This window comes from Dipodomys merriami, unplaced genomic scaffold, assembly GCF_024711535.1.
Source record: "Dipodomys merriami isolate MVZ:Mamm:240054 unplaced genomic scaffold, mDipMer1.0.p SCAF_51, whole genome shotgun sequence".
Lineage (NCBI taxonomy): Eukaryota > Metazoa > Chordata > Mammalia > Rodentia > Heteromyidae > Dipodomys > Dipodomys merriami.
In genome coordinates this window covers 4,166,105-4,193,693 of record NW_027206080.1, presented here as the reverse complement: position 1 = coordinate 4,193,693, position 27,589 = coordinate 4,166,105, and the positions used below count along the sequence as shown (strand labels likewise).

The window sequence follows — 27,589 nt, the reverse complement described above, 5'->3', positions numbered from 1 at the left end:
TTTAATGATTTTTATTAAATTCTGCAATTGTTCAGTCATGTCTCCTTCAGATAGATACTTTTGCTTCACATCTCTGCTTTCTGCTGGGTAGATTTGGTGGTGCACATGAAAGACTCTGGAAGCTATTTTATTTTGTCGGTTGTGGGGCTTGAATGCTGGGCCTGGGCGCTGTCCCTGAGCTCTTCAGTCAAGGTGAGTGCTCTACCACTTGAGCCACAGCACCACTTCTGGTTTTCTGAGTGGTTAATTGGAGATAAGAGTCTTACAGACTTTCGTGCCCAGGCTGGCTTTGAACCTCGATCCTCAGGTCTCAGCCTCCTGAATAGCTAGGATTACAGGTGTGAGCCACCAGCACCCAGCGTCTGGAAGCTAATCCCAACTCATCTGCTCTCTTCTTGTATTTCTTAGTCCCTGTGCTCAGTCTTATTATGTAGCTTCTATTCCTGTTTACTGCTTTTTTTCCTCCTCTCTCATGTCTAATCTGCTCTTAATTCTACTCTGTGCATTTCTCATCTAAACCATTGTAGGTTTCGCCCCTCAGTTTGAGTTCTTCCACCTCTGCTCCTTCTCTCCTCAGCATGCGCCCTCTGCCCTCTGGCTTCCTGATTCCCAGTGGCTGTTTTCATGTCTTTGTCTGCTGAACTGATGAGTAAGCTCGGGGCCAGTTCCTATGGATTGATTTTCCCCTCAATCTGAATATAGGTTCCTGTTTCTTTGCATGACTGGTCATCTTTTAATTGATTGCCAGATGTTATGAGTTTTTCCTTGATTGCTAAGTATTTTTGTATTTCTATAAATATTCTTGAGCTCTGTTAGGAAATTCAAAACCAGCTGGGCACTTTGGAGTCTTTGTTTAGGTTTTGTGAAGAGGCCCCAGCAGCATTATTTTAGGGCTCATCTTCCTTCACCCTCTGCTCACCAGAAAATCTGGAGTACACTGGCTATTTTCAGTCTAGAGTCTTAGTTGTGTACTAACATATCCCCTCACGATGCTCCTGCCCTAAACCAGAAAACGGAACAGTGCAGTACCCAAAGAAGACTGTGCAGATACAGCTAAGACTCTAGACCTAAAATAGGTCACTCCCAGGTCTTGTCTGACCCATACCGGTGTCCAGCCCCCCTCAAAGACAGTAAATGTCAGCCTTTGTCCAGGACCCTGGAGTCCAGCTAGCACATCACCACCTCCCTGGATCCTGGATCTGTTCATGTGCCACCCTGACTACTGGATCCTGGAGTCTAGACAAGGTGCTGCCCTGCCTCGGTATGCCGAGGGTCTGCTGAAGTACTAGGCTAACTCGCTGCCATTACACCTGTCAGCTGCTGCCCCCTGTCAGATGAGGGCTTCTCACTTCTTCCTGCTCCCATCATCTCCCAGGGCCTCTCCCCTGCTGACAGCACCTTGCAGGGTAAGTGACGTCTGTCAGGGTCCTGAGCTTGCAGGCCTGTCACCTGGCAGTGCAGGGACCAGGCATGTCCTGTGGACAGACAGCCTTGCCAGGGCCCCTGCTAACCATGTCTGCTGTCCGATGACAGGCCTTCATCGGGCTGCCTGCCTCACTGGACTCCCCTTAGCCGAGGTGAAGATCCTGAATTAAGCCCGCACATCATTCTTAACCAGTGTCATGAGCGAGGTTGTGCTCACACCGTCTCCCACCCGAGTTCCGTCCCATGCATGCACATTGCTGTGTCCTGGCATCACTCATTTCAGACTTGGCGTGGATGGGGACACTGCTGTCACTGTTGGCTGAGCTCCCGGGATGAAGCTGTTCCTGAGCCAAACCAAACCACCAGCACGCACGGCCCCCCTCGCGGTGCTGAGGAAGTGTGTGGCAGCTGATCGAGGCACGCACACAGACGGAACAATGCACATGGTCAGCACGTGTGCATCGCACAGGAGGGAGCCGGACACCGTGCGTCTGTGACATAAAGGAGAATGGGGTGGAGTTTTAAGAAAGGCCCTTCACCAGGACAAATAGGATTACGTTCCTGGAAAGAACTGGACTCGGGTGGAAGAGGCTTGGCTTCCTTCCTGCCTCTGCATGTGAAGACAGAAAGACCAAGGCCCAGGTTGCCCGGCGCCCCCTGGCACCCTCAAGAGTGTGGAGTTGATGTCAACTCTTATTCTCCACAAAGGAAAGAGGTGGGAAGCACCTCTCTACCTCTCTTTATATCTTATTTTGAGGGGCACTGGGATTTGAACTCAGAGCCTTGCCTTTGGTAGGGAGAGTGATCCAGGGAATCCCAGGCTCACTCTGCAGGTAGGGAAGCGGGGATGCTGGCCCCTGCCCTGCCCTGCTGTGGGTGTGGTGACCACGCAGCTCCATGCAGCCTGGAGGGGGAGGGGACTGAGCAGACCACATGCCCACCACATGTGGAACATGGCATCCCAGCCCTGGGTGCTCATACACCCACATATGCATGCACGCAAGGGGCCTTGTGCTATATGGGCCATGAAGACCCTAGAGCAGAGACCATCATCGGTGTCCATTGTTATTAAGGTTGAATCTAGAAAATTCAAAAATAGCTACATGAGTCACCAGCTGGATGGCATGTCAGGGCAGAAGCGGAGACCCGCTGGACGGGTGGAATGGGGCGGGGACCTTGGAAACCTGGCTCCCATCACGTCCTAGACATCTGGCTGCATTTCTGACTTGCACATACTGGGAAAGACGGGTTCGGAGGCTCTCCAAGCTGCCCGCGTGGAGTCACACGGGGCAGGGGAGCGCAGGCTGCAGGCTGCCAGACACAAGGCCACTCACAGCAGCAAGAGCCAGGCCCGGATCCTGTGCCGCCTCACTCCTTGGCTCCCAACCCACGTCACAGAGCCACTGTGTCTCTTAGATTACAGCTGAGACGCTGAGAGGACAGAGGAGTGAGGTGACGCCCCACGGGTGCTTAGGAACTTGGTGGGGCACCTGAGCCCCTCATCCTCGGGCCTGGGTGGGAGACATAACGGGAGGCAGGAGAGAGGTGAGAGGGTGGTCTGGCCATGCGGAGGGTCGGGCTGGAGCTCCCAGGGCCAGGGATGCTGGACACGAAGGAAAGAGGCGGGCGGTCCAGAACTGCAGGCCTGTCCGTGGGTCACCCAATGCCAGGATAAGCACAGGCTGCGAATGCCAGGACTGTGGTTCCTTCCTGGGAGGAGGTGGCCACTCTGCCGGCCTCCTGGGGCCTAGACCATTTGTCTACCTGGTACAAGACAGACAAGGCTCCAGGCAGAGCCACATGGGGAGAAGGGGTGAGCACAGAGACCAGGTCCCCAGGACCCCCTCCAGCACCAGCGCTTCTCAGCCAGCATCAGCATCTGCTGCCCCTCCCTGGCCAGCTCGGCCCGCCGGGCGCAGGACGTGCCCAGAGGGAGCACTGAGCGGGCCAGGCTGGAGGCTGGTCATGGGGGGGGCAGTGGGGGATGTGAGCGAATCCAGACCACGCCTTGCCTGTGACACCTCCTAAACACACACACACAGCGACAGGAGTGCCGGCAACGGCACCACATGGGCCTGAAACTGGGGAGAGACCCCCCGAGGATATCGGGCCCTGAGGAGCCAGTGGACCAGGCCGTGGGGGACACCGAGGACCCAGAACACGAACAGCCCCGGTGCCTCCTGCTCCTCCTCCAGACGCCTGCCTTGGATGCGGCTTGGGTTGACCCCACAGAGGGGAGAGAGCCCCCAGTTAGCAGAAGGTCCTAGAACCCCCTGTGCCACAGGTTTCTCCTGCCCCTGCTCACTCACAGCCCAAGGTGAAACTGAAGGTCACAGCCTTCACCTGAGTGAGGCCCTCCCCCAGCCCCAGGAAGCAGGGTGTGGAGAGCAAGAGGCACATGTGGAGCGGGGTGTGGAGAGTGAGGGGCACATGTGGGGCCGGCACTGGGCATGGCCCTGGCCAGTCATCTGTGCGTCCTCAGAACCCACGATGGACGTACAATAGCCCCACCCCATTTAGAAACAGCCAGAATGCTTCCCTCCCCCACTGGTTTGCCTATTCCCCCTGCACGGCCTGCCCGGGGCCTGGGTGCAGGGAGCAGAACAGGTCCCAGCCATTCTATGGTGCAGGGAGCTGGCACCTGGAACCAGCACTCCCTGAGTGATGTGAGGACCCGGGGGTGTGTGGCCTACATGGATCCCACTACACGCTGCCAGTGGAGGGCAGACAGCGATCTTGCCAGGCCGTGGACCCATCCAGGATCCCGGCTCCATCCCAGACCCCAGCTCCTAGGCAGCATCCCCAAGGAAGCCACATAGGAGCAGGGGTTTACTTTTTTTTTTTTTTTTTCGGTCAGATGTGGAGCTTGAACTCAACGCTGCCCCTCAGCTCTTCAGCTCAAGGCTAGTGCTCTACCACTTGAGCGACAGCGCCACTTCTGGTTTTCTGGAGGTTAATTGGAGATAAGAGTTTCACAGACTTTCTTGCCTGGCTGGCTCTGAACTATGATCCTCAGATCTCAGCCTTCTGACTAGCTAGGATGACAGGCGTGAGCCACTGGCACCGGGTGGGGATTATATTTTAAACGTCTATTTGCTGGAACTGATACCTAAAAAATTCTCTGTAGTTGGCCATTTACCACTTGGACAGGATATGTATGCCTGGCTTAGTTTTTTAATTTCTTCTACCACAAACCAAAACACAGCCTGGCATCAGTGGCTGACACGCATAATCCTAGCTACTAGGATGTTTCCTAGAGGTAGAAATCAAGAGCACTGTGGTTTGGGGCCAGCCAGGGCAAAAATTTGGGAGATTCTCATCTCAGCTGAGAGCTGGGTGGGGTGGCTTGCACCATGTAGCTGGTGGCAACAGCTATGTGGAAAGCATTAATAGGAGGGTCCTGTCCAGGCTGGTAGAGCACCTGCCTAGCAATCATGGAGCCCTGAGTTCAATCCCCAAACTCAAAAACAAAAACTCAAACTGGTCTCACACAGGTGTGGAGGGCCAGGCTCACTGGCACGAATCTCTCAGTGCTCGGCTCAGCCACCTGGCATGGGACCTGTGCCGGGCAGGTGCACCCCAGCCTTCATTCACCCCCACCCTACCCCCTGCAAGGCCAGCACCGTGGGCGTGGCTTTTCACTAGTGTGAAAGCTTCTTTTCCCATGCTCAACTGCCAACCAGGTTTTCTGAGCTGTTGGGTAAGCAGAGATTGAGAGCAGACCCTCCTCTAGGAATGTGTAGAGAACTAGAATTAGAATTAAAAAAATAACTAGAACTTTAAAAAATTCAAATTTTTAAACAGCTTTATTAAAGGCTAGTTAATACAAAATATGGTCAAGTTATAAGCCATCAGTAAGAATGTATCACTTTTGAAAATGTGTATCCAAGAAAGGGAGGTGCAAAGAGAGAGATCATCCCAGGCATTTGGGCTGCAATGGCTGTAGGGAGACCCCCCTCCACACCCACACACCCCTACCCAGGGTCTAGGCCAGAGGCCAGCGGTGGAGCCGACTCTCAGAAAGCTTTTGTAGGAGGTATGCAGAGGTGCGGTGTGGTGGGATCTGAAGTTGATGCAGGCTGCGGCTGGAGAGCAGACACACTCTTAACACAGCATCTGCATTCCTCGCTCTAGAAGCTCCATCATGGCCCACAGAGGAGAACACAAGGCAAAGGCTGGGCTTAACTTCCCAGCAGGCACCCAGCCACAGACCCGGGAGGTGCCCCCAGTGGGTAGGCCGGGCGTGGTGGGGCCTGTGCCACCTCAGGAGCGTGGAACCTGGCGAGGCTGTGACGCGGCCTGTGCTCTTGGCAGCCCGCCCCCTGCAGAAACACCACGGCCCAGCAGGCTCGGGTCTGGAAGGCACGGAGCACAGCGGCTCTGGGAGGACTCACACCGCCTGGCACTGAGGATGGCAGGAGGTCTGAGGTGGACAGACACGAGTCTCTCTCTGGGAGAGCAGGCAGGTGGCGCTGGCCGGTGGAGGGCAGGACTGCCTCCAGCAGGTGTGCAGGCTGGGAGGATGGCTGAGGGACCGGGTGCTGAGTAGGCCAAGCCCCTGGGATTTCAAGCTCCACTCCCCTTCCAACTGTGGAACACCAACTCTCCTCCAATGGCACAGGAGGAATCTGATTGCCAAGTGGCAGCGGGGCTCCCGGGCAAGAGACAAGACCCAGGCCCGAGGGCCACACACCACCGGGCAGGCCCAAATGAACGTCGGCTGGCAGAAGTCCTTCTGGGGGTGGGAAGAGGGGGCCTGCCGTGTGCTTTACCTCTGAGCCAGAAAGAACATTCTGGGAGCCATTTTGGAAGGCGGTGCAGCACAGGCAGTAAAAACAGAGGGCAGCTTTTGGTTCTGCCCGCTGGCATGACTCGCAGGCGTTAAGGCTTCAGGTGAGAGCAAGGAGGGCGCAGCGCAGGCCCTGCCCAGGCTTGGCACCTCCCGCAGGTGGGCGTGGTGTGGGGGTTGAGGGGCCAGGCCCCGGCATGGTCTCCAGGCAAGGTCTCCTCCTCCTGGCCTTGGTACCCATGCTGTGAACCACAGGCCTGGGAGTGGCGGGCGGCTTCCACGGGGCAGGGGGTGGGGGTGGGCCCTTGGGAGGACCCCCCCCCAGCAGCCCTCCTGTAGTGCTGGCCCAGGGGCAGGGGGTGGGGGTGGGCCCTTGGGAGGAACCCCCCCCCCCAGCAGCCCTCCTGTAGTGCTGGTCCAGGGACAGCCAGCCCTAACAAGAGCTTCCAGGGAATCTAGTACAAAATGGAGCCAGGCTGCTAAGTGTGGCTTAGCAGACATAAAGTCATGAGAAAGTTGTAAAACTTTCAAACATACAACTGTCTCTAAACAATGATCTCCTTTGAGTAAGTCGGGGAGGCTTAGGCTCCCAGCTGATATGAGGGAGGGGAGGGTGGGAGGGGGGATGGAGAGGGGCGCAGCCTCAGCCTTGGCGTCTGCCCCTGCAGCTCTCCTTGCAGCTGAGGACTAGGTCACCTGCGCAAGGAGCCCCATGCACAGACAGCGTGCGAAGGGGCAGAGGAGGAAATGGAGTCACGTTCACCACTTTCGTAAATAGTGAAAAAAAATTCCTTTGAGGGGAAAATTGGGTAGAACTAGGAAGTTACATTAAACTCCTAATGGACTATAAAAATTCCAAGTGTAAAACTTCTGCTATCAAATTACTGAAAATAGCATATATCTGGTTTTACCAAAGAGGAAAAAAAAAAGTCTGGCACTATTTACCAGTTTGCAAAGAATTAAAGAAAGTGTAGAGAGGGGAGCCGGTCTTGGGGCACTGCCTGCGCCGCAGGGCGGGGTGTGCTTGGGTCTCCACTGCCGTCCCGTTTACCAGTTGTCCAGAAAATCAAACCCTGTCTTCAAGACGACCGTGCTGGAGCTGACCTGCAGGGGACAGAGGCGACGCAGTGAGCCCTGGCTCACAGTCACGCCGTCTAAAAACAGCATCTCATTTAGAATGACCCAGATGAAATAGTCTGATTCCGTCTCAGGGCCCTGACCTCAATTTACCTCGGTGCTGGAGACCAGAAAATCACCCCAAATTCCAGGCACAGTCCCAGTCCCCTGGGGCCCTGTGACCAAACGGGGCACGGATGGTGAGAAGAGGACACCTGTCAGTGCAGAAGCGGCAAGGACTTCCCAGGGCGGAGTTCTGAGCACGGTGGAGGCTGGGGTACACTCCCAAAACCGGACCTCTGGGTCTGCGGGGTGGGACCCACCTGGAGGGCCTGGGCGTCTACCGGGTTCCGCCAGTCACTCCTCCCGCACATGGGGGCCTCCATCCACCACTCCTCCCACACGCAGGGGCCTCCATCCACCACTCCTCCCACACGCAGGGACCTCCACCGGCCACTCCTCCCGCACGCGGGGGCCTCCACCGGCCGCTCCTCCCACACACAGGGGCCTTCACCGGCTGCTCCTCCCACACGCGGGGGCCTCCATCCACCACTCCTCCCACACGCAGGGACCTCCACCGGCCACTCCTCCCGCACGCGGGGGCCTCCACCGGCCACTCCTCCCGCACGCGAAAGCCCCAGTGGACAGAGGGAGTCGGGCCCCGCCAGGAGGCCACAGCCCGTCCACATCCTCCATCTCCCTCTGCACCAAATTCACTCCCTCAGACCTGAAGTCTGCCGGGGGCTAGGCTGTCACCTGGCTCCCCTTCTCAAGCAAGGATCGCGGGGTGCGGGGTAAATGTCTCCCTCCCCGGGCCCAGCCACGAAACCAAGCGTTCCTCAGGGAGAAGAGCAGAGCAGACACAAGCACAGAACAGGACAAAACAGCCATCCTAGGCAGCGGGAAACTTAGGGAGTGAGCCAGTCAGAGTAGGGTTGAAGGAAAGTTCTAGAAGGTGTCAGGACACAAGGCTCCCTTTCTTGGGGATGGTTAGACATAGCCAGCACCTTGGGCTCTTCGCTCTCACACACTGAGGGACGCTAGAAGATGTCCACAATTCAACAGCAAAGTCACCAAGCTTTCAAAGTGAGCCAGGGGACAGGAAGAGCCGGGAGCCCCCTCCAAACCAGTCTAGAGCTGGCAGCTATGCGGAGAGCACACGGAAAGCGTGAACAGGGATGCACAGACGGAAGCCCAGTGGAGGGGAGACCGGAGCCTGTGTCCTGCGTCCTGTGTCCAATGGTGCAGAGAAAAAGGGCCCAGCCACAAAGGCCCGTGGCAGCTCCGCAAAGACAGAGCCATGCCACGCGCAATGGGAGCACTGTGGGTGAGTGAATTCGTGAAAAAAAAATGGGGCAGATGCATGCTAGAGAATATTACTCAGCTTTAAAAAGGAAATTCTGACACGTCTGATTGAAGATGTTCTGGTGCAGGCAACAAGCCCGTCACAAAGCACAACTGCCTTGCGTAGAGCTGCAAGGTCTCTAATGATACGGAGACCAAAAACATGGTGCTGCCCAGGCCGGGGGAGGCAGAGGCCTCTTGATTCTGCTGCCTTTCCCCTGGAACAATGGCCATCCTGTCTTGTCCTGGTTTTGTGTCATCTTCCAACACTGGCATCATTTAAAGTCACAAACAAACGCTCAGTCTTGTCTCTGTAGCTGCGCTTTTTATCAGGCCATAGCTGAGCTCTGGGGTGTGGGGGTGGGGGTGGGGGGAGAGGCACTCCGTCCTCCCTGCTCCCCCACCTCCTGCCCCAGCCCTGGACAACTCCTTTTTTGGGGCTCCGGTACCTAACCCCACCCATCAGGACAGGCTGGAGTCGGATCCCTTCCCATGGCCCTGGTCTGTGCCTGGGCCTGCCAGCTCCCACACCACCACCTGCGGTTTCCTCTTTCCAGACCCCCTTGGGTTTGGCAGGTGTCCACCCTCCTCCCACCGACCTCCAACCCCCCGAACTCCCCATGGGCAAGGGGACAGAGGGGCGGGCAGAACTCACAGGAGGAAGAGGGAGGGAGGGAGGAGGGGAACATGGCACCGTGGCCACCCAGGCAGTTGTGCACGCGAGGGGTGGGCACCTACCTGAGCCAGCGTGGGTTCCAAGAACAGCCGGTCTTCGTCCTCCAGCCCGGCGCCAAGCGCCGGCAGCTTCCTCCCAGGCTCCGGGTCAGCGGGAGCGGGGACAGCCTGTGGCCTCTCCTGCTCCCCTTCCATGCCGGATGGGACCTGCTCCCGGTGGGCAGCCTTGGCCTCCCGGTCCTTCAGGGCTGGCTCCTGCCAGCAGCTGGCTGGAGAGGCCTTCTCTGCCTTCTCCATGGACTTGATCTGGCTGGGGGTCAGAGACTGGAACTGGGCCTCCGGCCCCTCCCGGGAGCGCTCCGCATTGACCTTCCAGAAGGCCGCTTCTTCGTCCTTCCTGCTGGGCCCCAGGGCATCCAGGCTGGAGGACCGGCTGCCCTGGGGGGGCCTGAGGCCCGGCGCACCCTGGGAAGCCTTGGCAGGAGGCCTCGGTGGCTCGCTGACGGAGACGCCCGCACTGGGCTCCTGGATGGATAAGGAGGAGATGCTGAACTCCATCTGACTCTACAGAGAGAAAGGAAAGAAAGCTGACAGCACAACCCTGGGCCAGCCCTCCCCGGCATGACACGCACACATCCGCACACATCCACACACGTACAAACTGCCGTCCCCTGCCGGAACTTGGTCTGTTCTGAGGGGCTGTTTTCAGGACTGCATGTGCACTTCCAGGATGATAATAGGCAGCCACCAGTGGCTTCCCAGTGGCTCCCATTTGCAGAGGGGCTGCCGCAGGCTGGGCCTGACTGGGCTCAAGGGACCCCAGGCTCTGCAGGGGCCAGTGGCCAGCGACGCACCTGGAGGCCAAAGCCTGGGGGCCACTCCAGCACAGACCAGATACCTTTCAGGTCCAGAGCTGTCCTGCCACCCACAGCAACCTCCAAACCTGACACTGCTGAGCTGTGCACATCAACCAAGCATGGAGCATCTCACAAGGGGGCAGACACAAGCATCGGCCCTATCTGCAGACAAGCGATTTACCACTCTGTCCTTTCTAAACCAATCCAATCCTAAAGGCTCAACAGCTATGTGCATACCGTCATATAAAATGCTTATGGAAATGAACTCCCAAGAAATGGAAACAAGAGGATTTTCACTACTTTTTTGTGCTTTTCTCCTTTGTTATTTTTGTTTCCTGTACCTTTTGTCTTACAAGTAAGTTTATTTGTTTTGGAAATGGTGGAACAAAGGGAGAACAATGTGGCAGTGATCTCACTAGACACTATGTTGACAGTGAACTACACAACTTACTGGAAGAAAGTGAGAAATGCACTCCTTACCTGACCTTTGTAACTGTAACCTCTCTGTACCTCACCTTTATAACAGGCTCATGCCTGTAATCCTAGCTACTCAGGAGGCTGAGATCTGAGGATTGCAATTCAAAGCCAGCCTGGGCAGGAAAGTCTGTGAGACTTATCGCCAATGAACCACCAGAAAACCACAAGTGGCACTGTGGTTCAAGTGGTAGAGCGCTCGCCTTGAACTGAAGAGCTGAGGGAAAGCACCCAGGCCCAGAGTTCAAGCCCCATGGCCGATAAAAAAAAAAATTAATAAAATCTATCCCAAAGGTGGGTGCAGCAGCCCAGGCCTATGGACCAGCTGCTTTATCTAGCAGAGGTAGAAAAGTAGGGTGGAGATCAGAGACCACCTCAGGAAAAGTTAAGACACTTTGTGAAAATAAACTAAAAGCGAAAGGACAGGGACCAGAGCTCAAGTGGTAGAGCACCTGTCTGGCAAACCCAAGGTCTGGAGTTCCAACACCAAGACACTAAAAACAGTTGTTTAAAACACCAGGAGCAGGTTTACTAACAGAGAAATTAAGACCCAGATGCCCTCCATGTGGGCGAGAGGGCTGCCCAGAGGCTGGGCCTCCACTTTTCCTTGGTGGTCAGCCCTAGAAAACTGTGGGAGGGCGGGCGAGGGGCTGGGCGAGGATGGTCAGACCTGGCTGTGACGTTTTCTACCAGAAAGACCCTGTCTATGTCACAAGCTTCTCTGTAGATGTCAGCAGTCCAGGATGTGACTCATCAACACCAGAGCCACCCTCCTCCTCCTCCTCCTCCTCAAGCTTCCCTACTCCCGGTTCAGCCCCTGCATCCGTATGATGCAACCTCCAAGGGCTGGGCCGGCCTGAAAGAGGTTCTCAAAAGCCGCATCTGCTGGGCATGCCAGGCTCCCTTCCCGGCCACCATGCTGTGTCTGCTCTCAGCTGTTCTCTCTGTGCTCAAGCTGCAATCACCCTGGGACCCAGGGAGGACAGGACTGGGCAGAACCTCTTTATGATGAAGGGCCAAAGCTGCCCTTGGAGACAGACCCCTACCAGGCTGGACCAATGACAATGGGGTAGCAAGGACTCTGGAACCCTTCAGTCTGGAATGGCAGTCAACTGAATCCAGCCTGTGACAGAGACCCCGGGGGCACACCTCCCACCCCTTCCCCCCGCCCTCCCCAGGGCTCCCACCTCTGTGCCCCCCACCCTGGCTCTCTGAGACCCTGGGCACACCTCCCGCCCCAGCCCCTCCATCCCCACCTATGCCCCCGAGACCCCGGGCACACCTCCCGCCCCTGCCCCTCCACGCCTCCCACCCAGCTCCCTGAGACCCCGGGCACACCTCTGGTCCCAGGCCCCCCCTCCCCTCCCTGAGATCCCAGGCACACCTCCCGTCCCTGCCCCTCCGCCCTAGTTCTCTGAGACCTCGGGCACACCTCCCACCCCAACCCACCCCCCCTCTACCCCGGCTCCCCTCCCAGTCTACTTCAGTGCTGGCTTATGTCTGGATAACAAAGATGGCTGAAGATGTTCTAAAGCACTGTCTTCCCATGGCTTCCTGCCCTTCACCTCATCTTGTCTTGGTGTATGGTGGCCGGACTGGACATGGAACTCGTGGAGCTCGGGCCTGGGGTCTAAAATCTCAGGTCCCAGACCCCCTCCCAGCACCGCTGACCACCAGGCTCTGCTCAGTGCTCAGCAGACAGTGGGTCGCTGACATCTCTAACTTGCTGGATGGCCACTGTGGACCCCAGCCGGGCCGCACACAGCCTGGCCCTACCGGCCTTCCTGTGAAGCCTGGGAGGAAGCCTCACCCCCACAGCCTGCATCCCACATGCCTGCGACCAGCACCTCAGGGACATGCCAATGGGGAAGCTGTGCACGGCTGCAGCAGCCCTGGTGCAGGGAGCAAGCCCCGGGGTGGACTCGGGGAACAAGAAACCCCCAGGCTCTCCGTAAAATGGAGCAGGGATAGATAACCCTATCGGCATACTAGCTGCCTTTTTTTCCTTTGAATTCAGGGCCTCACACCTGCTCAGCTTGTTTAGCTGGCACTCTACACTTGAGCCATGATTCCACCCTGGTTTTTTGCTGGTTATTTTGGAGATGAAGTCTTGCAGACTTTTCTGTCTGGGCTGGCTTCCAACTCAATCCTCTGACCTGTAATCCAGCTAGGATTTTCTTTTATTTTAGGTCAGGGGGCATGAACTCTGGGCCTGGATGATGTCCCTGAGTGTAAGGGTAGCGCTCAACCACTTTGAGCCACAGCTCCTCTTCTGGTTTCTAATAGTTAAAGACTCTCTTGGACTGTCCTACCCAGTCTGGCTTTGAAGCACGATTCTCAGCTCTCAGCCTCCTGAGAAGCTAGATCACAGGTGTGCACCACCGGTGCCTGGCCCGGCTTCTTCTCTAATGGCGTTAATCTCTTCAGTGGCTGCCCCTCTGAGCTGCAGCTATACAGGAGCCCTTTTTCTGGTGAAACTGTGCATTTTTCAAATCTTCTTGCTCTGCGTTTGCTTGCGTTCTCACGATAAATCTGGCTAATGGTGCCACATTGTGAACACTGTGACGTCTTGAAATTTCCTCTATCTTATCACTTTTACACTCAGCCTCCCACAAAGAGTCAGGACAGAGACAACATGCAGACAAGTTCTCTGGCAGAATATAACAGAACTGGGCTCTAGTCCTCGCTGAGGGACGGAGGCATGGACTGCTGCCCAGTCCTTGCTGAGGGACCAGGGCGTGGGCTGGCCCCCGGACACAGGATAACCACACATCCATCCGGGTTCTGCTGAGCGGGACAGACATGATGGTTTCTCTGAATCAACAAACTGCTAAAAGTAGCTCAAAAGTAGCCCAGCCTTGGAGAAGGCGCTGACACGGGTCTGGAAATTGCAGCATGAGGAAGTCTGCGGAATGGCACACTGGGCTCTGCGGGCTTTTTCAGGATCCCTGGTGGAATCTGTGTGAAGAGGCTCGGACAAGGCTGGACGCTGTGGTGTGGGGGTGGCGGGGACAGCTGGAGGCAGCCAGGCTTGGGCTCCAAGGCCAGATAACCACCACAGCAACAAGGAACCCAGGAAGCAAATCTTCTCACATGTCTGTGGCTTGTCCCGTGTTTAGGGCAACCTCAGCTTTACAAAGAAAGCGCAGCCTCAGTGTTCTCAACAGACAGACAGATAGACCTGCCCACTGCAGGCTAGTGAGGGCCCTGCTCCTCTTCCTCACCAGGCAGGGAGCACTCCACACCCCATGGGATGGGAAGGAAGGGGAGGGGAGGGCCTATCTCTGCCAAGTCGCTGTGGCTCACTGGAGAACCCCGGCTCTACCAGGGGGCCCGGTGCCCAGGACTTTGCATGGTACCCAGGACCTCACATGCTGCCCAGGACCTCGCGTGCTGCCCAGGGCTTCATGTCCCCACCACCGACAGACAGGCCACCGTCCTGTCTGTCCGCAGCCCAGGAAAACTCAATCATGCAGGTAGACAGGGTGGCGCCACACCCCCCCCATGCTCTTGTCCTGCCTCTGAGACTCCACGCAGGCTTCCCTCCCCCCGTCCATAGCTGTAGGCTGCTGAATCCTCTGATTCCCACTCTCTGTTCCTGGGGCTGACCCCTGACCCCGAGGGGCCGCCTGTCTCTCCATAGACCTACCCCCCCCCGTCCCCGCCCTATCCTGGCAGTCTCTGAACAAGAGTTAAGGGGCACTCTGGGTCTCACAGGCCACCCTTGCACACCACGGACAGGAGCTGGTCTCTCCAGCTCTGAGCACACAGTCCCTGCTCTCCAGCCTGCCAGCCCAGGGTGCCTTCCTGGCATCTGCCTGTCAAACATGCTGATACAGCTGGATGTGGTATTCATACCTGCAACCCAGAACTCTGCAGGCTGAGGCTGAGGACTGGGAGATCCAGCCCAACCTGGGACGGTGGCACCCAGTCTCCAAACACCAAAGCCAAAGCCAAACAAAAAAAGGAGTGCTCTGTGGCATGCCATCCCAGGACCACGTGCAGAGGTGCCAAGGGCAGAGCCCTGACGTCCCACTGAGCTCCGCAAGAGACCATGGAACAGAGCGAAGGCCGGATAGGAGCGGCCACAAGTGGACACCACAAGACGAGAGTCCAGCGCGCCCAGCCAAGGGCTCTGCACCACGCCAGGCAGACGTGGGGCAGGACAGGGACAGAGCCCGCTGCAGAGCCACCGGCGCCCCGTGGCCTCACCAGGGGGGTGGACACGGCAGGGTTGGCCGGTCTAGGGACACTGGGTGAGTGCTGAGGACTTGCACCCATGCTTGTCCCAGCTACGAGTGGAGCAGAGTTACCCTTCCCGCTTGGCTAGTGAAGCCCAGACTCCGCACTGTAGCGCCAGCCCCAGAGGGCACACAAGGCCACCTGCCCTGGGGCACTGGGCCGTCAGGGCTGGGGAGGGGAGACTGGAAGGGGCAAGACGGTGAAGCACCAAACACAAGCTTCCTATTCCTGGAAAACAGCTCGTCTTTCCCAGGCCGGGGCTCTTGAAAAAGGAGCTCATGTTGGCCCCGACAGCACCAGGCCAGCCACGCAGAACGTGGTGTGGAAGACACCATGAGCCAAGGGGTCCCAGGCATGTCAGGCCTGGACAGGAAAAGGGGAGAAAAAAGGAAGCCCCTGTGCTCAGGGCGTCTGCAGCCCTCCAAGCCCGAGCCCAGGGCCGGCCTGGAGCCCCAGTTAGTCCACCCACGCGGGGAGCCAGGTCTCAGCTGTCCACGTCTGTTCTAAAAACAGTAAGACCACAACACAGCCCAGGATCTATTTTTGCGCCCACTCACTGGGAAGGAATGTGAGCTATTCAGTATGGGGTGCAGGCCGCCCAAGCTCACTGCTGGCTGGGCAGCCACGAGCAAGCTTCCATTGCGGAGATAAAGGCTACAAAACTATTACCAAAAACACCATCGTGCAAATCCTAACAAATGTGCCAAAAACCCAACCTTACTCCCTCCCTGCCGGGAAGGGAGAGGGAAATACAGAAACTTCCAGAATCACTCAGTAAAGTGGCATCCCGCAGGGAGAAGCCAGCCTGTGCAGGCGGCTGGAGCTGAGGGGGCAGTGTCAGGCACGGCCTGCTTCCCAAGGCTCCTCCCTCCCCCAGCCTGGCCACACACGCCTCAGCAGTTGGCCTGGCACCGGAGAGCCGGGCAGAGCAGTGGGCGGCAGGCACGCAGAGGAGGTCATCAGTAAGGCACCGAGAAGAGGACCCCAAGCAGAACCCAAGACCCGAAGGGCCATGGGGCCGGGGTCTGGGGATGCGTGCCTGCCAGGCCTGGCCCTCAGCAGAGCCCTCTGAGGCCCAGTGGGTGGTCGAGGGGAGGAGGGGCTTGGGCCTCTGCCCTGAAGGCCTTCTTGCCTCTAACTTGGTTCCCTCTGGGATCTCATGGTAATGCAGGAGGGAGCAGAGCCAGGCTAGCACAACCTTGCTCACACCTCCCTCTTCCTGCCTTGCTTTCCCGCTCTGCCCCGAGCTCAGCAGTCATGCCATGGCACGGGCCTCTTGGACGCAGCTGTGATGATGGTAATAATGAGAAACGAGTTTGTTCAGCATGGGGGGGGGAGGGGTGGCTCTTACAGAGGGATGAAGGGTTGCACAAAGACCCCAGCCACGGACAAACATGACGGGAAGGCAAGGGGCCTGTGGAAGGACCCCTGCCAAGGTGGGGGGGCTGGGCCTGGGCAGGGGACCAAGGGCTGGGCTCTGGTCTTAGGGGAAGATGAGGACTGCCTAGAGGGGACGAGTCCAGAGAAGCTGCAGGGCTTGGGATGGCGGGGGGGGGGGGGGTGATAGCGGGGGGGGGGGTCTGGTCAGGTCTGGGTCAGCTCTGCTCCAGGCATTTCCTCCCCCACTCCAACCCAGTCTAGAGCAATCCGGTGCTGGGGTTTTTCCTCTGGAAGCATCTGTTACACGAGACAGGCACAGAGCGGGTCCCCAAGGCCTCCTCTGCCTCCCAGAACTGACAGATGAGTGGAAAAGATGACCGTGACCCCCCTGGGAATTCCTGGGGGGGGGCAAAGGGAGCTATTATCGGATGGGCATAGAGCAGCAGTCCTGCAAGACAGAAACAGACCTCAGGATGCTGACTCCCTCAATAATCATTCCACAGAGTACACAGAGGGCAAAACATCACTTAGCCTATAAACACACACCATCTCATAATTAAGAAGCAGCCAGGCGCCAGTGACTCACGCCTGTAATCCTAGATACTTAGGAGGCTGAGATCTGAGGATTGTGGGTCAAAGCCAGCCCGGGCAGGAAACTCCAGGAGACTCTTATCTCCAATAAACTACTCAAAAAAATTGGAGGTGGCACTGTGGCTCAAGTAGTAGAGCCTCACCTTGAGCGAAAGCAGCTCAGGGACAGTGCCCAGGCTCAAGTGCCAGGACCAGTGCCAGAAAAAAAGGAAAGAAAGAGAAGAGTGGAGGTGGAGTGAAGGCATACATACTTGGCAAGGCGAATGGCCCACATGTGTGCCACACTCACTGACCCCAGCGGGCCGGAGTCTGGGGCAGGAAGATGAGAACATGCATGGGAGTGTGTGCCACACATCCCAGGCCGTTCCGGACACCACCGCTGCCTCCTCCATGCTGTCTGCCAGCCCCTCCAGCACCCTGGAGAGCCTGAGCCTGGCTGTACCTCTGCCCTCAGTCACCTACTGCCCAGAGTCCTTTCCCATAGCAGCAGGGAGCCAGGGCCCCACACCACAGGACATGAAACTCTGCAGCAGTCCGGGCAGCGGTGGAGAGCAGGATGGGTGGCCGGAGCCGCCCAGCCTTGCACTGGGTTCGGCGACATCTGCATCCTGTAAATCAACTGCCAGAGACTCCTTGCTTGACATGGGGCTAGGTAGGGAGGTGGAGACCGGGCGCTGGGCGCCGGGGCTCGGGGATTGAGTAGGAAGCACACCGGACAGCAGATGATGGACACAGAGCTCCAATGTGTGACCACAGCTCCGATCTCACAGCACAAGGCCAGCAGTCCCCACCCCACGTGGGAACCACACTGTAACCCAGTTTTCCAGGACCCCACACCCTGTGTCTAGAACCCCAGTGAAAGCGCCTGAGGTCTAAGGGCTCCATCAGAGCTTCTCTTTGCCCACTGCTCTTGGGGCTGTTGGGGGCCTGACTTCCCCCATGGAAGCACGTCTGGCCCCCGACTGCTGGCAATTCTCCCCTTCCCCCGACACAGCTATCATCCAGCTGACAAGGCTTTGCAGCCATCAAATGCTAAGATATAGAGCCACTCCATTGTTTTCTATCTAATCCAACTTACCCGTGTTTCCCAGGAGAACGGGGCAGAGTGCTCGTCTTGCCAAGTTATGTCCTAAAATAAAAATTCAAGAATGAGTCTGAAGTCCAAACGCAGACAGGCCCACACCTACCTATGCCAAAAGGGGCCAACCATACCAACCATCGCAACCAGGCCTCGCCTTACCTTTTGGCCAAGGCTGCTGTGAGCCCTCCCCTGCCAGGCAAACTCAGGGTGACACAGACCTGGCCCTCAACAGACCCAGCCAGAAGGAAGCCAAGGGGCTGAGCTGTGTGCTCAGCCTACTGCCTACACACAACAGGTGTATGTACACTGTGCACACAGGGACGGGACAGTCCACCATACACACAAGGACAGTCCAGCATCCACACAGGGACAGTCTACTGTCCACACAAGGACAGTCCACCATACACACAATTCACCATCAGCAAAAGGACAGTCTGTTGTGGGGATTGACCGAGGACCTGTGGAAAGAACGAAGGCAGCACCAGTGGACCGGGGCTCCCCTTTGGAAGGTCTCAAAGGCCAGTGATGGAATGCGAGTCTAGTTATATGCTGTGCAGCTGATTGCCCCAGCAGAACGGGAGAGCCCTAGCCTGGTTGCTGTTCACTGACCTGCAGAGAGGACTTGGGGAGCACCCACTTCTCCCCAATCCCCCGCTGCCCCAGCTGCATAAAGGGCCACGGGTTCTGGACCAAAATGTGGTCCATACTGAGAAGCACAGACTGCAACAGGATGAGATGCTTTCAAGCTGATACTAAGGTTTTTACAGCCACATTTCACTTGTCCTCCTCTATGACTCCAGATAATTTATGCCTTTCTGTAGAGCACACAGTAATTCTGTCTCATCTCACTCTCCCACAGCTGACAGAGGCCCCCCAGGACTGAGGCCAGAGCCGGACCCCTGGGGGTGCTGTCCAAACACATCAGCCATCCTCTGTGGAGCGGCCTTCCCTCCCGCCCCCACCTCCCCACCCCTGGAAAGAGCAGAGACAAAATAAAAATGCTGGGGTCTGGGCAGCTGCTGGCCTGTCCCATGGAGGGGAAACTGTAAGGATCCCCTGGTGCTTGGTGCTTATCACATGCTGCCGACCCTGCGTATCTCAAGGTGCTGTAATGGCCTTGCGCTTGGCCATCCCAGTGTGAGGAGCTGGGTCCCCCCAGACCCCCCCTATATGAACACATGAACATATCTGCACACCCCAAACCCGTTCCCCTCTGGGACACAGAGGGGGTCCAGCCCCAGCTCTGGAGGGCGGAGACGTCATCAGTCAGGGAAGCGGACCCTGCATGGGCTGGGCCTGTCCCCCAGTTGCACAGGCCCCTGCCACACCCTCCACACAGCGCGGCTGCAACGCCTGCTGGGCACCAGGCTGCAGAATGGACTGGCCTGACCGGCGGAGGGGCAAAACTTCCAAAAACCAGAAGGGACAGAGTCATGCCGTCCCCTCTGGAATTTGTTAAATCCAAGCTATTTCTCAATGTCCAGATTCTGCTCCTCCAAAAATGGCAATGAGTCTGGAGGAATGCAAGCTATGGAGCCCGGGAGCTGCGTCTCAAGCAGGGTGGGGTAGAGTGGCTGGGGCCCTGCTGGGTGTGGTGCCTATTAAGAGAAGGGACCCCAAAGCCTACCGACTTCCAGGCTCCCAAAACTCCATGCAGAAGGGGTTTGTTTTCAGAGGGATGGGAAGGTGTGAACAGAGCATAATTAGTAATTTTTCCCACCCAGGCCACAGGCCCTGGCTGTCCCAGTGGGCAGAGGAAGGGAGCGGCTACTACAGCCGAGCTGGAGCCATCCATGAGGCATGTATCTGACTTCTACTTAATCGGAGTGGAGTGAGTCCCTTTCAGGTCGGCAAAGGTTCCACAGAAGGCTCTGGCTGTGGAACGCGGCTCTGGGAAGTGAGGCTGCGCCAGGGGCCTGGGGACGCCAGGTCCCCAGGGAATCACCCCGCAGGCATCTGTTCCATTTCCACATAGTGGCAGACAGAGGCCATGTACATTTCCTCTCCTCAATCTGGTGTTAGGTTGGCAGCCTTTGGTTGGTTCCAGCAAGAAACTAAGTCCTGGGCCAGATTCCCTGGGTATCTGCAATTTTGGGGTAATAAGAAATAAGAAAGCACTTAAGAAAAATAAGCTGCAAAATGCCGGAGTGACAGAGGCTCTGACATCAGCCAAACTCGAGCCAGAGAATGTGGTAGTTGGGGCAGCCTGCTCCAACTGCCACAAGTCAGGGGCTCCAGAATTTCAAAATGGCAATAGACACATACACGTACACACACACACACACACACACACACACACACACACACACACACACACACACACACACACACACACACACACACACACACTCACATGATCTGAGGATCGTGGTTCAAGCCAGGCTAGGCAGGAAAGTCCGTGAGACCAAACCACTCAGAAAACTGGAAGTAGTGCTGTGGCTCAAGTGGCAGAGTGCTCACCTTGAGCTGAAGAACTGAAGGACAGCGCCCAATCCGACAATAACAACAACAACAATAAACACAGCCTGGCTTGATAGTACACATATACAATCTCAGCAATCAGAATTTCAAATCTGAGGCCTACATAGCAAGACGTTGTCCCTAGTAAAGAACATTCTGAAAATACATGGTAGTGATACACAAGTGTGTAACATAGTGAATGTACTACCACTTACAAATGACTAAAATGTTGTATGTTATAGAAATAAATAAATAACCACAATAGAACATTGTAAAAAAAACAACAACTGAGAAATCTTGGTGTAAATGAAGTCAATCTGAGAAAGCCAAGGACTGTGATTCCAGTTGCACAACATCTTGGGAGAAAGACCCATGGACCCAGCCAGCAAGGACCTGCACACGTGGGCGCAGCTCTGCGGTCCTGAGCAGACTCCCAGCACAGCCTGGGCCTGGAGCCCGCCCAGGCTGTCCAGTGTACCCAGAAACAGAACCCGCTGCCCAGGCCGCCCAGGCCTCACAGGTACTGGAAGGCTTACAAACCACGCTACACATGTGCAGTAATAGTGCTTCGCAAGACATCAAACTTCCTCATCGCAGAGGCAGACAACGGTACTATTGCTAAGTCTCACCACCTATCGGGGGGGTCAGTTTCTAAAACCCACCCCCAACTATGAAGCTCTCAGAAATGGGTTCCATTGTCATGGCGACAGGGGCAGATCAGGAGCCACAGGGGCACCTGAGGGCCAGAACCAGGAAGATGTTGGAGTCAGAAGCGGTGGCTCTAGCGGGGAACTGCTGAGAGCACCGGAGAGAAGGCTCAGCCCAGGACAAGTCCTGCACTGCCGGCGTCACGTGCTGGGGACAGCTGGCCTCAGCCTCTCTGGGGAGCTATCCACGGGGGTTCAGTGCCGAGGGGTACACAGACAGCACCCTGGGCCTGTGAGCAGCAAGCACGCACCCCAGAGGTGCTGCTACACAACTTTCTTCACTACAAGTGGGAACCAGGCCTCCATGCTCCTCGGGGCTGATGCTGAAAACGACACCCACACCAGCCAACAAGCACACAGTGTTTGTGACAGCGGGAATCACGCCGCCCCACAAGGCACGCCCACGTCCTCCAGCAGGAACACAGAGACACCGGCCATGGGTACTCCCCGTGCGGAGAACCAGGAGAAGCCAGTCTGAAAAGTCACAGAGTGATTCTGCCAGCAGGAAGCCAGGGGGGAGACAAGGCGGGCACGGCACAGGGCAGGATGTGGCATGGGGAGGGACAGTGCAGGGAAGGGGGGACAGGCAGTGGCCACCAGGGCCCGCAGCACACACGCGCACTCAGTGCTCTCGGGGCAGTGCTCCTCCGTACAGGGCATCGGGATCCCACAATCTCCAGCACACCAGGCATCAGGAATGGCATGGGCCGCAGTCACGGCACACCCTTGTATGACATTGCCAGCCTGGGGGCGGGCTCACAGGAAACCCACTTCCTACTCCATGTTGCTGTGCATCTAAAATCAAGTCTATTAAAGAAAGAACTAAGAGATGGTTATGATACGCTTTCTTTTACCAACTGCCTGGTCTCGGCAACTGCCTCTGTATTTAGATGGTCTGCTGGGATGAGGAGTTGAAAGAAAGGCCCCACAGAGCAGGGGCTCCCACTCTGCCTGCCAGACTCAGGGCCACTCACGGCAGACAGGAAGCAGGCAGCGGGTGGAGTAGGGAGTAGGTGGAGGAAGGTCAGAGGCCAGGACCAGCAGGTGACCTGGAAGTCCAAACAGCTGTTCTGGCTTGCAGTCCCTCCTTGGTTTCTTACATATTGGGGGCAATATTTCCCCTGGTACTGGGGAACTGACCCCAAATCTGCTCAGGTGCCTCCTGCTGCTGTCCGTCGCCTCATCTGTTTCCAGATTTCCCTGTGGCCGCAGAAGCGGTGGCTCAGAGGATAGGCCACATCCTCACCTCAACTTCCGGGCACCGGGCCAGGTGTGGGAAGGCAGGGGGTCATCAGTCCACAGGGACAGCTGAAGGGGCAGGCCCCAGCCTCCTGGTGCAGCCCACAGAGCCCATCTACCACTTCTTGAGGCCAGCCTCCCTGCACAGGCCACCTCTGCCCTGTCCTCCTTTCAGCACACCCGTGGACGTGCCTGACAGGAGCCAACCCTCAGTCACACATTCCATCCTCCTTAGAAAACCAGTCCAAGCCCCGCCTGGTGGCACAAGCCTGTAATACCAGCTAGGGTGGAGATCAGGGGATGTCTAATAGCTGGGCAGAGTGGTGCATGCCTGTCATGAACAGGAGGATGGCAATCCAGGCCAGCTCAGGCACAGAGCAATCCCTCATCAAAAAAGGACTGGTGGCCGGGTGCCGGTGGCTCGCGCCTGTAATCCTAGCTACTCAGGAATGCTGAGATCTGAGGATTGAGGCTCAAAGCCAGCCCAGGCAGGAAAGTTCATGAAACTCTTATCTCCAATAAACCACTAGAAAACCGGAAGTGGCCCTATGGCTCAAATGGTAGAGCACTCACCTTGAACTGAAGAGTGCAGGGACAGCACCCAAGCCCAGAGTTCAAGCCCCATGACCAACCAAAACAAAAAAGGGACTGGTGGAGTGAATCAAGTAGTAGAGTGCCTGCTTAGCAAGTAGGAAGCCTTAATTTCAAACCCTAATGACAATTCCCAAATGACCCCCACTTCTTTTCGTTTTTGTTGCTGTGCCAGTCCTGGGGCTTAAATTCAGGGCCTGGGTTCTGTCTCTGAGTTTTTTCGCTCAAGGCTGGCATTCTACCGATCTGAGCCACAACGTCACTTCCATCTTTTTCTGAGTAGTTTATTGGAGATAAAAGAGTCTCATGGACTTTCCTGTCCAAGCTGGCTTCAGACAGCAATGCCCAGATCTCAGCCTTCTGGGTAGTGAGGATTGCAGGTGTGAGCCGCCAGTGCCCTGCCCCACTTGTTTTAAACAAAAGCTAAAATGAAGAACAAGCTAAACTTCTCAAGAGGGAGAGGAAGGGCAGGAAGAGGAGGAAGGGAAGGAAGGAGGAATGGGGGGGGGGGCTTGCTGGGTCTCAAGCAGGTTCTGCATCCACAGTAACACAAATAGCCAAACTCAAACCCAACAAGACTTCCTGCTTGGAGATTTGGAAGAGTCCTGCATGGGTCCATAATGCTGCTTCTGCTTTTTTTTTTTATTGTGGCTGCTTCTGTATTTTAATTCCCAACAACTTTTAAGGAATTAGCCTGTTTTACAACAAACACTGTACGGGCTAGCTGCTCCAAAGCATGAAGGGCACCCCACATCACACAGCACTGAGGTGAGGTCTGTGCCAGGGCCCCCCCCTCCGCCCGCATTCACAGTCCACCAGCTGTGTGTGTGTGGGGGGGGGGTCCTGGCCTGCAAAGACCTCTGGGAGTCCAGGAGGCCAGGACTCTGGCTCCAGAACAGGACTTCAGCCAGCCACGTGCATGCACGGTTCCTGTGGGAGGAGCTGGTGTGGGGGACACGGGGCAAGGCTGCTGAGCTGCTGAAGTGGAAAGGGCTGTCCCTCTCTATATTCTACCACCTGCAAAATCCAGCCGGGTGTGGAGGGCTAGAAACGGCACATCACTCCTGCCCTGGCTACCTCTTTTCGGGAGGGGTGCGAGGGGCACACCTGCGGTCCAAGCTCCCAGTCATCTGAGTGGAGCCCAACGGAGCCCCAGAGGTATCATCAAGCTGAGGATGCGCATCTCTCCACAGTGCTGCTAGGTCAGTGGAGGGAGGCTGGGGTAGGGATAGGCGGCGGAGGTGGCACATCCCGAATTTCCGAAAAATTCGGGGTTTGAAGGTTTCCTCTATCTGATAAGGGCCACGGGTAAGCTGCAGAATACGTGGTAACCCCTTTTAAAGCAAAAACCTGTCCCTGCACTAGGAAAGCCATTTCTAGAACCTTCCTGCTGAGGAAGGGCACACCAGGCAGAAGCTGCCAGCACAGCTGTCCACAGTGTCTGCCTGCTCCAAGCAGGCCCCTGGCCAGCCCTCGCTTCCTTTACAGGGCAGGACCAGGCTGCTGCCACCACTTGGGCCCCTGCCCTCCCCTCCCCTCTGCTGCTGTGGAGTGGTGGGGGCTCCGGCAGAGCCCTGGGCCCTTCCCAAGAGGGCTTGGGGTAACACAGGTGGGGAACAGAAGCTGACAGCTACTCTCGTGAATACTCAAGGAGAACCAGCTTCCCAACAGCGGGTCTTTAAAGGAGCGAGACTGTGGGGTGGGGCTAAGTACAAAAAACTGTATGAGAAGCTCCAGCTTTTGACAGTTACAGAGGTCTTAGAAGTTCCTGCCCCGTTGATTGCCAAGAAATTGAGAAAAGAAAACCCGGTGGGCCCCTTCCCAACTTCAACACCCAAGACAGACCTCATCTTTGCGGCATACCAGCCATCAAAGCAAGAGCCTGCTCTTCCAGCCTTACCCACCCGGAGCATGGTGAAAACACACACATGCACGCACAGGCACATTACACAGGCACATTACACACACACACACACACACACACACACACACACACACAAACTTGCCATACTTGCTGCCCCTATTCTATGTACCGGCATCTGAACCCTGACCACTCCCAGAGCCTCCGAGGACTGTGAGGCCCATCAAGTAGTTAGGTTTCTGTTGTTTTTACAACACAAGAAAATGGCAAGATGATGGTCAACTAGATCTGTTGCTACATAGGACACAAAAGTGCACTAGTAATGGAGAAGGGCATGCAAAGAGATAGGCACCATCTTGAGAACAGCAGAAAGGGCTGTAGCGTGCCTACTTGATCTAACTCAGAGTTCCTTCTCTCAAAACAGTCCCGACAGCTGGGCCACCCGTGTCCTTGGTGTCTTTGTGCCAGGGCAGCGATGCTCCATGAACCATCTTGTGGACGTGACCATGAGACCACTGCCAACCAACTCCCCCTGGTACCAACCTCTCACCAAGTCCAGTGGTGGAATTTAACCTTGCTGGTGTCATTCAACCGCAGCCACTGCAGGCAGAAATGTACCCAAACCCTCCCTAGAATGTTCCCAAGATTCAAGGCTTTGCCCCTGCCACTGGGGCTGGGGCTGGCAGGGGTGTTCGAGAGAAGCCCTCAGCGCCTTCTGCAAAACTCACTTAAAAGGCTGGTTGGGCCAGGGGCTCACACCTATCATCCTAGCCACTCAGGAGGCCAAGCACTGAGGATCAAGGTTTGAAGCCAGCCTGGGCAGAAAAGTCTGTAAGACTCTTATCTCCAATTAACCACAAAGAGCTGGAAGTGGAGCTGTGGCTCAAGTGCTAGAGCACTAGCCTTGAGCAGACTCTCAGGGCATGCACACATGCGCGCGCGCACACACACACAGAGTCAGGGTGGGGGTCTCCTGGAAGGGCACTTCAGATGAGGAATTCGAGTATCAGCTGGCTGTCTCTTTTTCTACCAGTGACTCTGGCTTTCTGAGGATGTGCGGACCAGCCATGACTCCTGGTGGGGCAGCAACCCCAGTGTTTGCTCTGCTCCCTACGGGCTGCTCTCTATTGTCAAACCTGGGCACAAACACAGCACACGTGTCTTTTCAGGAGATGCAAAGTTTCACAGGGAAACACGCCAGCCCCAGAAATATATTTTAAGACCTGTATTTTCATCTCTGGCCACATCACTTGTTTTTCTTTGGCAAAAGCCCTCAAAGATGAAAAAGTCCACGGAGGATTTCCTTTCAATTCTTTCAGAATGAGGCGATGCTGGCAGCCCAGCCCAGCCCAGCCTGCCACGCTCCCCCGACAAGGAGGTGTTTGTGGCCAAAATCGCTCTGTGCTAATAAAAGAATCTGCATGCTTGACTGAACTTCGGAGCCAGCTCCCGGTCCTGACTGGACTCCTTCCACAGTGCTCAACTTCCTTGAAGACCTCCCCGTCCGACTTGCATGGGATCTCTCCCTCTCCTCTCTTCCTCCCTCCCCCTCTCCCTTTCTCCTCTCCCCGTTTCTTCCTCTCCCTCCCCCTCTCCTCCCTCTCTTCCTCCTCCATCTCCTCCCTCTCCCTCACCCAACCCCTCACCTCCTCCCTCTCTTCCATCTCCTCCCTCCCCCTCTCCCTCCTTCCCCTCTCATTCCTCACCCCCTTCTTTCCCTCCCCTCTCCCCCTCCCTCTCTCCCCCCCTCTCCCCCCTCTCCCTCCCTCCCAGTCCGCCCGCTTCCCACTCCACCGCAAAGTTGGGTCGGGAAGGCCTGAGCCGCCGCCGAGCGCAAGCGAACAAAGAGCTGCCGGGCCCGCCCGGCTCCCCGGGGCTCCCGGGCTGGCCGCATCCCCCGAGTCCGTCCGCCGCCCGCCGCGGAGGCCCCGCCCGTCCCGGCCGCGCTCGACGCCCCCGCCTCCCGCTTTCCACCGGGAACAGCCAGGCTCCGGCCGCCCGCGCCACCGGGGCCGCCCGCCGCACCCACCTCGTCTCCGAAGCGCACCACCTTCTGGCCCGTGGGCCCGGGCCCGGGGAAGCGGCCGGGGCGCCCCGCGGGCCCCGCGGGGGCGGGCGGCGCGCGCGGCCCTAGCAGGCAGCGGTCGATGAGCTCGTCCTGCCGGGCGGGCGGCAGCCGCGCCCACTCGGGCCCGTACTGCTCGCGGACCCTCTCCTTGTCCTGCATGATCTTGCGCGCCATGGGGCTCAGCGATGAGAAGTAGGTGAAGCGCTTGCGCTCGCGCTCGTCCAGCGGCCGGCTCCCGCTCATGACGGCCGCTCGCGAGGCCGCGATCGCCGCCGCCATGGACGCCATGCCCAGCCCGACGCGCCGGCCGGCCCGCGCGCCGCCTCGGCCGGCCGCCCCGCCTCCCCCCGCCGGCCCGCCCCGCCCGCTCCGGTCCTCACTCCAACGCGGAGCGCAGACTCCGCCCCCTCCCCCGCCAGCCACCCGAGGGGCTCACCCCCGTAGAGACTCCGCCCCTGTCAAGGCCCCGCCCCCTCCCCCGCCAGCCACCCGAGGGGCTCACCCCGTAGAGACTCCGCCCCCGTCAAGGCCCCGCCCCCTCCCCCGCCAGCCGCCCTAGGGGCTCACCTCCGCTCAGAGACTCCGCCCCGGATCTCGCCCAGCCCTTAATACGCATCAGCCCCGCCCCTCACCCCGCCCCCAACCGGCCTGCGCTTGGGCCCCGCCCCGCCGCGCCCCTCCCCGCAGCG

At 57.4% G+C, this 27,589-nt stretch overlaps 1 protein-coding gene across 2 annotated transcripts; it reads right to left on the bottom strand.

Annotated features, from left to right (window-relative positions):
• Positions 1 to 5,212: 5,212 nt before the first annotated feature.
• CUNH1orf198 (chromosome unknown C1orf198 homolog) lies at positions 5,213 to 27,236 on the bottom strand. 2 transcript variants are annotated; one of them, XM_069998163.1, is made up of 4 exons: positions 26,862 to 27,236; positions 17,972 to 18,022; positions 9,413 to 9,913; positions 5,213 to 7,318 (listed from the first exon to the last, which is right to left on the bottom strand). In XM_069998163.1, the coding sequence occupies exons 1-4, from the start codon at positions 27,186 to 27,188 to the stop codon at positions 7,262 to 7,264; spliced, it is 936 nt and encodes a 311-aa protein (XP_069854264.1). In that variant the 5' UTR covers positions 27,189 to 27,236; the 3' UTR covers positions 5,213 to 7,261. The 2 variants fall into 2 exon arrangements, with proteins under 2 accessions (XP_069854264.1, XP_069854265.1); XM_069998164.1 differs by having other exon boundaries at positions 9,413 to 9,874.
• Positions 27,237 to 27,589: the final 353 nt, after the last annotated feature.

Bases quoted from the DNA above. Each gene is read 5' to 3' on its own strand.
- CUNH1orf198 (XM_069998163.1), bottom strand. From the start codon at position 27,188: ATGGCGTCCATGGCGGCGGCGATCGCGGCCTCGCGAGCGGCCGTCATG. The intron at 18,023-26,861 runs GTGGGTGCGGCG...TTTTTATTTTAG, and splicing joins TGGTGCGCTTCGGAGACGAG to GACATAACTTGGCAAGACGA. The intron at 9,914-17,971 runs GTAAGTTGGATT...TTCTCTCTGTAG, and splicing joins CGTTCTCCTGGGAAACACGG to AGTCAGATGGAGTTCAGCAT.